This window comes from Panicum hallii, chromosome 2, assembly GCF_002211085.1.
Source record: "Panicum hallii strain FIL2 chromosome 2, PHallii_v3.1, whole genome shotgun sequence".
In the NCBI taxonomy this organism is placed as follows: Eukaryota; Viridiplantae; Streptophyta; class Magnoliopsida; order Poales; family Poaceae; genus Panicum; species Panicum hallii.
The window spans coordinates 48,668,304-48,679,675 of NC_038043.1; the positions used below are offsets into that span (position 1 = coordinate 48,668,304).

General features: G+C 48.1%; 1 protein-coding gene across 2 annotated transcripts; it reads right to left on the bottom strand.

Moving 5' to 3' along the window:
• Positions 1-419: 419 nt before the first annotated feature.
• LOC112882111 (ornithine decarboxylase-like) lies at positions 420-2,330 on the bottom strand. Of its 2 annotated transcripts, none has more exons than XM_025947103.1 (2): positions 2,202-2,330; positions 420-1,903 (listed from the first exon to the last, which is right to left on the bottom strand). In XM_025947103.1, exon 2 carries the CDS (start codon positions 1,828-1,830, stop codon positions 595-597), a length of 1,236 nt encoding a protein of 411 aa, XP_025802888.1. In that variant the 5' UTR covers positions 1,831-1,903; positions 2,202-2,330; the 3' UTR covers positions 420-594. The 2 variants fall into 2 exon arrangements, with proteins under 2 accessions (XP_025802888.1, XP_025802889.1); XM_025947104.1 differs by having other exon boundaries at positions 420-1,852; positions 2,202-2,296.
• Positions 2,331-11,372: the final 9,042 nt, after the last annotated feature.

Sequence of the window (11,372 nt, forward strand, 5' to 3'; positions counted from 1 at the left end):
ATCCATTTGCCATGCCATGTGACACACACTCTGATCTCTGATCAGGTAGCCAGAAGGGTGGGGCCTCCGGCCGGCACTCTGACGAAGATGTGTGCACCGAGAGGACGTACAAGCGGCCAGCACACCTGGCATGAAAAACGTGGTAGAGATGGATCCCCACATATGGCCCAGCTAATTGTTCTTTATGCCAGGTATACATGGTAGTTATCAATCTCAACTATGCCGATCTAGTCCTCTCGGATGTGCTCGTAGCAGCAGCATAACATGAGTGTGTTCGTAGAACGTAGATAAGTACACATAGGCTTGTCCTTGGATAATCTCCTTTTATTTTTTTGATCTAGTTACCAGTGATGTAGCTGCAAAATTTAACAAACTTCTCTGTTCTATTAGAAAAAAAAATGTTCATCAGAAGGGTGATGTTGCACAAAATAACTCAATTTCTGGCAATCGGTACATGTCAAATGGAACCAAGTACATTGAAAGAACAAACTTATTCCCTAAAAAAAAAGAACAGCTTCTCGAAAGACCATATTGCTCTGGTCTAAAAGAAGAAAGAAAAAAAAATATTAATCCCAACGTCGTCGACGTTCACGTTCAGCTGGAGTACGCCACGTAAATCTTTATGTCCGACGTGGCGAAGCCGTTGAAGTTGGAACCGGCCCCGGTGGTGTACGCGCCCATGTTGTCGAAGACGAGCCAGTCACCCACGCTCATCTCCGGCAGCTGGTACCCGGTCACCACCGTGTCGAGGGAGTCGCACGTCGGCCCGAACACCGTGGACGTGTGCGTCTTCTCGCCGGGGCGCGGGGCGGCCAGCGGCCTCGGAGTCGGCACGTAGTGGTCCATGATGATGCAGTTGAGCGAGCCGTAGAGGCCGTCGTCGATCCAGTACTCGCGCACCTCGCCGCGCGTGCGCTTCCCGATGACGCGCGCGGCGAGCGTGAACGCGGTCTCGGCGAAGTACCTCCCCGGCTCGCCGATGACCTCCACGCACGGCAGGTCGCCGAAGTGCTGCGCGAGCGCGTCGTTGATGACCGCCGCGGCCTCATCGAACGTGGGGCCGGACACGAACCCGCCGCCGATGTCGAGGACGCGCATGGGCGGCATCCCCAGGGCGGCCGCCGCGTCGAACGCCGCGCGCGCGGCCTCGATGGCCCCGCGGTACACGGCGAGGTTGTTGGCGCCGCTCCCGACGTGGAAGGAGACGCCCGCGACGTTAAGCCCCGCGCTCTGGGCGGCGCGCAGGAGCGGCACGACCTCGTCGGCGTGCGCGCCGTACTTGGTGCCCAGGTCGACCCTGGCGTCGCCGCCGTCGGGGCCCTTGAGGCGGAGCAGGAGCTCGCAGTTGGGGTGGCAGCGCTTGACCTTGGCCACCTCCTCCTCGGAGTCGTAGGTGGCGAGGTTGACGCCGACCTCGGCGGCGTACTCGAGGTGCGGCTCGGGCTTGCAGGGGTTGGCGTAGACGATGTCGCGGGGCCGGACGCCGAGCGCGAGCACGGCCTCGATCTCGGCGCGGCTGGCGCAGTCGAAGCCCGCGCCGAGCGCGGCGAGCGCGCCGAGCAGCGCCGGGTCCGGGTTGCACTTGACGGCGTAGCAGGGGCGCACGCCGGCGAGCGCGCGGCGCCACGCCCAGTAGAGGTCGACGACCCTGGCGAGGTCGAAGGCGTAGAAGGCGGTCCGCTGGGCCGGGTTGGCGGCGAGGACGGCGCGGAGGAGGCCGGAGGCGGCGTCCTTGTCCTTGAGCGCGTCGCGGCGCTCGAACGCGAGCACCTTCGTGTCCTTGACGCCGGGGGCCACCAGCACGGCCTGCAGCGGGCTGCTCCCGACCATGGTGACGGGTGACGCTGACGCGCTAATAAATGAGCAGCGTAAGCTAGTAAGCTCAACGAAGAACTCCGGTTGCCTAAAAACCAAGAAAAAGGAGAGGGAAAAAATACGAGCACGTTAACAAACGGTGATATAAACGTTTCACCTTCCTTTGACAAAATAAAACAGATCATTTCGTGGTGTTAGAAGAAAAAAAGCCGTCCACTTTCTTTAGACGGAAAAGAAAATTCCTACGCATGCATTACTTTCTTCAGAACCGGGATAAGAGAGCTTGGATGCACGGACGACAAGCATAGAAATGTTGGATCGAGGTAGGGGGCATGTTAGACTGTTTTGTTTGCCAATTTACTTTTACGTCTGGTCACTGAACTCACCGAGACCCAAGGGGGGGATCAGATCAAGAGCAGACAAGAGCGATAGATGCCAAGCAGGCGAGAAGGTCGCTGCTTGGTGAGACGCCTCTCTCTTGGTGTGCGCGCGGCTTGCCCGGCGTAGGCTGGTCGCCCTATATAGCGCGGCCGGCCGAGAGCGGGTCACGCGGCCAGAGTGGAGGAAGCAGGATCGGGGGAGTGGGTTAGGTGGGCCGGGACGGGGCGGGAAAGCCAGAGAGGGCGGGGGCGGGCGATGCGGTGGTTTGGTGCGGTGCCGCCGCGCGCGCGGCTGCGCGGTCAGAATCGGCCGCACGACGCAAACGTCGACGCACGCGGCGCCCTGGCGGCTTGCCCGACGCCACGCGGGTGCGCGCGCGCGGTGCCGCATCGCGCTGGGAGCGATGGCTGGCTGGGGGCGGGTGGGGGTAGGTGCGGCCTGCGGGAGAGACTTGCGAGGGCGGCCGGTTCAGCGGCTTCCTTTTTGCAGCTTGCTCGACGGCAGATGAGATGAATGTTCCGTTCCCGTCGTCGTCCTTCCCGGCCAGATCATTCCTGGACTCTTCCTTCATATTCCCCCGTGCACAATCAAAAAGTTGTGGTTAGAGTTTACAATAATATTATGGCGACGTTTTTTGAAGTACCAATTTCCGACAAAAAGAAAAAAAAATCAGTGTGTGCTGCGGCCACGAGGAATGGAAGAGCATTCTTGCTGGGACGAGTCTTCAATTCCTTGGGCTTTTGTTCGGATTCATGCATGCAACTTTGGTCAACTCTTACATGCCGGGTTCGATCGTACTCCATGCGTGCACACGTGAAGTTTTAGGGCAAGAGGCCAGGCCCTACGTAGCGCAATGCAAATACCACACGTGTACTCGTGTATGTGGTGCGTGCTGAATGAAGTTGGTGGACACCGGCACCAAGTATGTGCTGTGGACTGAGCACACATGCATCATGCACCCTTCGCCATCTACAGAGGACATGGGCAACGGTGCTTCTTAACAGTATTGTCGGCGTCAATCCGGCTGTCATCGTTTGCGGCAGGCAGAGGCCATCCAAAACGATACCCGGATCGTCGTCCGTACAGGAAATAATGTGGATGCTTCAACCTTCAACCACAACCAATTACTAACAATACGTTAGTTGTGCCAGCATTGTAGCACACACGTACCAAGTGGTTGAAAATAAGTTGCCACATAATTAAGATGGCGTGCATGAAACAAGGGATTGTCGAACGTGCTATAATATTCGTCATTAGGACAAAAATTTCAGGTCATAGTCGTTGTTTTACGAATAGTACGTGACAAAGAGTAAAACTAGAAATGTGCTACACCTTGTGAACGATCACAAAATTATTGGCTACGGAACCATGCCCACGACCACAGTAGCATGGCGGCTAATTTAGCCTGACGAATAGCCGTCACATATAAGTATCATTACGGTTTCAGCGTTTCGAGACAGCGTGCACCCACCGGAGATGCTTAGACGATGATGGTAGTGATAATGCTGTGTGTTGTTAGGAACAACTATACCACATCAACTCGTTCAACTCCCTTCATATATTATATTAGTTGCAAAAGAATCAATTTCCTAAAGTACTAACTATACCTATACTACAAGGAGAACTTGTAAATAAGGTAAGCATCTCCAGTAGATTACCCATCTCCCATATCCTCTCTCTCTCTCTCTCTCTCTCTCTCTCTCTCTCTCTCTCTCTCTCTCTCTCTCTCTCTATATATATATATATATATATATATATATATATATATATATATATTTGGTAGGTGGTGCTATAACAGATTACTCGATGGAATTGGTGGAGGGAGGAATCCGCTATATTTGAGCAAGAGGGAGGTGTGTTTTGACGATCACCCATAATGGCGATGAAATTAGTAATCTGCTGGAGCACCTCCTGTTACCAAAAGTATAATTTTTTGGTATTAGAGAGAGGGATGAGTAATCTGCTGGAGATGCTCAGTTCAGCATGTCCATCGCCTATTTGGGCGAGACCTCAATCACAAAACCTTTCATTTTGACCAACATGTCAATTTCATTGTTGTGGGATTTTTAGTTAAATAGCAATCGATTTCAAAAAAAACCTCTGTGGTCTCTCTTTTATCCTGGCCTTAGAAATGTGGACCCTTTTTCATTGTTCTTTACCCCTCTGCTTCCGTCCTCCTTTACTCCTTTGCTCCTGGCCTTGCATTTTTTTTCTTCTTTTCTTTGCTCACCTGTCACCTATCAAATGGAGAGAAATAAGAGGACCTCTCATCAACTAGCCAGCAGGATATATGAGGAAGGAGCGGTACCGTACCAGTTGTAATCAGAACAAAAAAGGAAAAGGGGTAGGTCAGTAGGTGGCGACGGCGTGGGCGGGCGGCGCGCGGCTTCTTCTTCCCCGTTCCGTGTCTCGCCGCCGAGTGGCAGGCGCAGTCGGCAGTTCCATGGTCGTGCACGCCAACAAATCCGACGGCGAAGGATTGGTGACTTCAACTTCAACTTCAACATGGTGTGGTGTGTGCTACTACGTTATCTCTGACGGCCGGAGAGGTTTGGTGGGTCGTCAGACCAACGAATAAAAGTTCCAGCAAGGCTGCTAGCAACAGTACAGATAACAGATGCCTATGCGATAGACAAACAGGCTCCGAGAGTTGCTTTTTAACGAAAATGGTAGGAAGAAAACATGATTATCTCCCCCCCCCCCCCCAGATGATATGTAGCCGCTGTCTGTCAACATCGCGTAGCAGCCGCATGCATGCTTCTCTTGCATGGGCCAAATTAAAGGTAGCTAGGTGGATTTTGAGGAACCTGCAGGATTCCTTGGTTTCAAACTGGAATCGATCGAGGGCGCGACCAGATCTTAATGGTCTCGCCGAATCTATACCACGAAAGGTAACACGCTATTATATCTATGGAGTGACCAGGCACACGTGCAGATTAGATTCTATCACCTGCTACGCCATACGAGAAGAATCGAAGAACCTCGCGGGGCAGCGTCTGAAGAATCGAAAGCGGAGAGACATTTGCGTCCGAGTTTCGGCGGCGGCGACCGCGCATCCGGAATTCCGAACGAAGCATATGCTTCGTCAAACATGGGGGGGGAGGGAGTTGCAACACCTTTTGACGAGGCCGCGATATTATTAGGTGAGGAAAACTGCATCAGAAGACCCAATCCGCTGACGCTTTCGACGGCGATTGACCGGCCGGCAGGCCGGAGCCGGACATGCTCTGCATGCGTGCACCAAAGCTTCTGGCTGCCGAACTCAGCGTACGGCCGGCGGCCAATGGCGCTCGACGGAGAAAAGTCGACGGCCAATCGGGAGCGTGTGCGTGCATTCAGACTCGGACACACGCACGGCTCGATCAACAGCTGACGGCTCCTGCTGGTTTTGTTAGACAGTACAATTGTTTCTTTAATTTTCTTTGTGTGGACTACACCGTACCGGTGGTAGTTAGTAGTTACCGACCGGCCCTGCTGGATTATTATATCGCACGTTGTTAATTGCCGCCAGTAATACGTCGTGATCAGCTGTTGTTTCCGTGGTTTTTAGAAATTTTTGACCGTACCGCGTCAACACTCGGCGGAAACTCCTACTGCAAGCCTTTTTGACGATGGCGTGCCTGCAGTAAGTGTCAAAGCCTATATTCGTTTCTCATGGAATTAAAGCATTGCTGCAGGCGAAGACCAGTCTTTTTTTCCCCCCAAGAATCCTACGGTTGACAAGGAACAGGTGCTGCTGAAGGCTTGATGAAGACGAACGTGCGTGTAAACAGAATAGCTGGCGAGGAAAATACCGAATTCCAGGACGGATCGGACGACCAGGCTTGCACTGTCCGTCAGTAAAGCGGCGAGGGTTCCCATGCGTTCGTTTCGTCTAAAAGTTCAGAGGTGTCACATCAAAGAGAATTTTGTCATTTAAAAGTATTAAATAAAGTTTAATTATAAAACTAATTGCAGAACCCCAAGGCTAATTCGCGAGACGAATCTAATGAGGTATATTAGTCCATGATTAGCGGATGATTACTGTAGCATCACTGTGGCAAATTATGGATTAATTAGGCTCATTAAATTTGTCTCGCGAATTAGCACCCATTTGTGCAAAAGGTTTTATAAACAGATTTTATTTAATACTTCTAAATAGCAAGATTCTCTTTGACGTGACGGGTCTAAACTTTAGACGGGAGAAAACGAAAGACGTGACGGATCTAAACTTTAGATGGGAGAAAACAAATACACCCCAGGCACCCAACCACCCCAGACCACGGTCTCGCAGGTGCTGCAGCCGGCTGGCGATGGCATAGCAAGAATTCGAGAAAAGGTGGTATTGAAATGCAACACGGCGCAGAATATTCGCCGGCTAGCAAGATTCTGCAGCAAAAAAGAATGCTGCAGCTCGCGTTGAACGTTCAGCGCAGCTAGAATATTCTGGAAAACGAGTAGATAGATACAGCAAATTGCAACTGCTACAGCAGACAGGCAGATGGAATGCACAGTACGTAATGCGTGGGCGCGGCCTGACCCACCTGCACCCAAGACTGCAAGAGTCAAGCAAATTGCAGTTGATACGAGGTTCGACTCATTCGAAGCTTCGCGCTGCTTTCTCGCCGTGCCTAGTTGCATTGAGAATGGAGTCAAGCGAATAGAGCACTTCTTATTTAGTACCGCTAGCCTATCAAGCCGTGCGGGAGCACAGACTAATTAGAAGTAATATAAAAATAAAATTTAGAGCTAATGATTATAATTATCTATCTCACGCCCTCTTTCATCTATTAAATACTCTAACACATATTTTAAAATATATATTTACCATTATCTAGTTGTAATAGATTTTATTTTGCATCACACCTCCATATGTGTTTGATATATATTTAACTGAACCATTTGTTTGTAAATTCTTATATCTTCCATCGTACATGAATACATTATGACACTTATCGTGGGTAGTAATTTTTATATAAATAATAATATAAATAATATTAATAATGGTAGAAATAGTAATTTAGAATTTTATATTGGTGCATTTTAATATTTTGTTATAATTATATAATTTAGATTTAGATTTAGAGGTTACTTTAACTTTTAATAATGATATAATTGAATAATTTATATGCAAATTTAGTGGGTTATTTGTATTATTTTTATAATAACAAGGTGGGTATTTACACGAAGATCAGGGGATTACTTTAGAATTTTTTATAATGGTAGAGGTGGGTAATTTATTAGGAAAGATAATAGATCCAATGACTATTATGATTAGAGTTGCAGGATTGATGGCCAGATATTTCTAATTTTTGTGAGAATTTCTTCTATTTTTTTAGAGTGTCACCTAGGATCTTACGTGGCTTCACATGAAACCTCTAATTAATAATAATAAGATACTACTCGGCACGGTGACGTTCACATGATGTGAAGAAATGCTTATTCGACTTTACCAAGTCAGCTTATACGTAAGGTACTCCCAGTAGGACCCGGCCAGCCTTGAATCTTCGGCACCTCCAAGGATCCACTGTGACGCCGTACGCGTATAGCGGCACTGAATCTCGTGACGACGCGGGCCTGGATAGATGTTCATCTTTCGCTCCACCGATTAAAACTACTGGCGGTGATGTTGCGGTTATGTTAATTTTTCCGAGTCAACACGCTTGGGTGCTTGGATGTCTTTTCATGGGGAGAAATTTAGACTAAATATATGCAAGCAGGTAATTAAACTGACGCAAGTTGGGATCAGTCTGTTCCTTTGCGCGACACGCGCTGAAGTTGCGTCATCACTGCATTTCAAGGTTAGTCCAAAAACATACATCCTCCTTTAATCAACGAAGGCTGATAATTCTCATTGGTCAAAAACACTACTACGCCCGTGTGAACCAAGGAACAGCCATGTATCAAACTTTCTTTACCAGGGAGGCCGGTGCATGTTATCGAAAAATTGTATAAGCTTTTCCAAATAATAAACTGAGAAATAGATTTCAGTAATAGCGTGGGATGTAATCTTCTGCTAAATAAATCAACGCAAGCTATAGATTCTGCTAGGAAATTTGAGATTACTTGGTTTACAACTGGGTTATCAACTTATCATGCTAGCTACTAAAGGCTCCGCTACTTAACAATCTGACACAAGTTGAAGCCGTATTTCTATTTTGAGACTAGTTTGTGCTCACTAGTCCTTGCTTTGCCTCCTTGGAGACTTGAGGAGACAAGCTGAAAAATGTATATATACACTAGTTTAATTACCTGGGCTGACCCATATTATCATCGGTGAAGAATACTATTACCGATTATATATTGCATGTGTTGTTACATGCATCATGGGAATGAAGGAAGAGCCATATCGATTTTCTTAATAAGAGAGATCGCGCGTGTTATCTAACAACTAGATAAGCTTTTAAAAAAACTTCTAACAATTACATCTAAATTATAGTGTGTGATGTAATCTTGTACTAAATAAATCAAAGCAAGTTAAAGACGCTCATAACGTGGTAGGAACTTTAAGATTCGTTGAATTACACCTAGGTCATCGTGCAACTAATTAAAATACTATCTACTAGTACTTAATTAATCGACACAAGTTCAAGTTTGATTTGTGAAGTTTATTTAGCACATTCGGGCTGCTTTGATCTGGTCAGTGAGATTTTTTATTTTAAGATGAGATAGTAGGTGCATGATTAGCCCATACAAAATAACAGTGTACCTTACGCTTATCGAACGCGACATCATCTTTTGTTCTCCTCTTTGCTTGGATTATTTACTCATTTGATTATGGTTACCATTCCGGCCACAACTGTAATAAAACTAAACCTTGGAGAAGCAGGCATGTTAGTCTGGTTAACTGAACATGGGACACCGCAATAGTGGCCACCATGTGGATGAAGAAACCGACGTATAACCGGTGGAGCTTCGGGCTTGTTTGGTGGTGAAAGTTCCTAGAACCTGAAGTGGTTATGCATGCCAACTTGGTTCTGGTGTCTTATCTAGTTAGCGCAGCCACTAATTAAACACATGCACGGAACCTCATCAACGCAAAAGAGCGCATAAGCCGCTAAATTAGAATACCCGGAACGCTCCCTTTTGCATGCATGGTACCATGCATCATTTTCAAGTAGTGTGTCTAGTATCTCTGTATAACTTAGTTCCAACTTGATCTCACTTCTTAGCCACAAATTGGAAAGGAAAACTTGCATTGTCTGGTCACTTTTTTTACTTATTTTTTTCTTCTTCATCGCACATGGGAAACCAAAGCTAGATACGGTCCAATGCAACGTTTCACCAACCCATCTCTACGGGCTCCAGTTGGCGCTTTTTTATAGTTTCAACCCAAAAGTTGATGTTCTAGGCCAGGCGGCGGCGATTTGGAACAAACTAAAAAGTTCCTTAACGAAATTATATCGACCGATCGCACGATCTACATCGAATATATATCCGTGTCTTTGTCAAGAAAATCTACGTAGACGTGCTATTTGTTGGTGTGTCTATCGAACTTGCAAGCAGAAATGCCTCGTTACATTTTTGGGGGTTTTTTTTTGGCGAGGATGATGCATCATTACATTATTTCAGTCCTCATCAGCATTACATTAAAAGTTGGAAGGTAAAAGATAGTTGGGCTAACATTCCAAGTGTAGCTGCCAAGGAAGAAGGACCACCACCAGGTCACCAATGAACTAGCTACAGAACATAAGCAGGAGAGAGAGCTCATCAATGGATTGAAGAGTGGACTCCCGTCCGTGCTCCCCAACGTGCATCACGGCTGTGTATCTGCGTGCAACACACCACCAGCAGGCCCATGTGCACCGGAAGAAACAAGGTACTACGAGCCATGATGGAGGTAGCACGTGAACATCGCGGTTGCACTGGACGTCTGGACGACACGGCACGCCGCGTCGTCGTCACCCCGTCCGCCAGCCTTTGTCGATAGCCCGGTCCCGGCGTGCATCATTGCCAGGAGCGAGCGCCCCGGGCGAGGCGAGCATTCCCTGTTCTCCTCTTCACACAGACAAGATCTAGTGATCTGAACCAGTGGTCCCGAGCCCCGACCATGTCGATCGTCCTCCCTCCGGCTTCATCTCCATGGCTAGCATGTGAACCTGCAGTGGAGTGCCAATGTGCAGTGCTGCCAAACGAAGCTCCACCACAACTTTTTCGCTTGGAAGGGGGACGTACACTGGGGCGCGTGCAGCAGGACGAGACAGCAACTTTTGCCGCTGCTGGCTCCTGCGACGCGATTTGGAGCGAGCGAGGCCGCTGTTGACACGTGAAACTCGACCAAGCTATGATGATGGCATTGGTACTGGTACACTGGCCTGCCAAGTGCCAAGTCATGCACTCGTGCTCTCGGCCACACAGTAAAAGATGCAAGCGCAGTAAAAGCGTGGATCTACTATCCTGCCTTGCCCGGCCCGTACAGTGTGGGTTCATCGTGAGAGAGCGCGCGAGAGAGCAAAGGATCATCGAAGGGAGGGGAGAGGCTGTACTCGGGAATGATTATCTAGAGACTACGGAGATTCATCGAGATTGTTCAAAAAGATAAGCCCTTCAAACGTCGACCAAAACACACGTCGATCGCGTTGAAACAAAATGTAGATGTAAACGTAGCATCTTTTTCTCTCCTCCAATGAACATACATAAAATCGGTTTGATCTTCTAACACTACCAGCTCGCGCATGGACGAGCGCCTTTACCTCAACGGTGGGCTCTTGTGGCGTTATGTTTTCACGCATGATCCTGGGCCATCTGCCATTATATCGTCGTACGGCACACGTGTCTTACGTGTGTGTGCTTCTAGATACTTGCATATGTATGTAGGCCCGGCGGTCGCATGTCTGCACCAAGGTCATGCGAATAAAGTCGTTGTTCATCCCCCCTGGCCAGCATGCAGTTTAAGCGGCCACATGTGAAGTTTCAGGCTAGTTCGTATGGATCCAGCAACAAGGTGATAAACGGCGTTCATAGCGGGTGTATATATGTAGTAGCACCGTACCGTACCTACAATGTGTATAAACGCTACGAGGCAACATCCAATCTGAAATTAATTGTCTAGGCTATTTTTCATTGAATTTTATCATGGACAAAGTCTTGATATATATATTGGTACGTTCTAAGTTAAAGTAGTCTAAATTTAACCAAATTTATAGAGAAAAATACTAGCATCTAAGACATAAAATATATTTCATAATGTATTTACT

Coding starts and splice junctions, on each gene's coding strand:
- LOC112882111 (XM_025947103.1), bottom strand. CDS start 1,830: ATGGTCGGGAGCAGCCCGCTGCAGGCCGTGCTGGTGGCCCCCGGCGTC.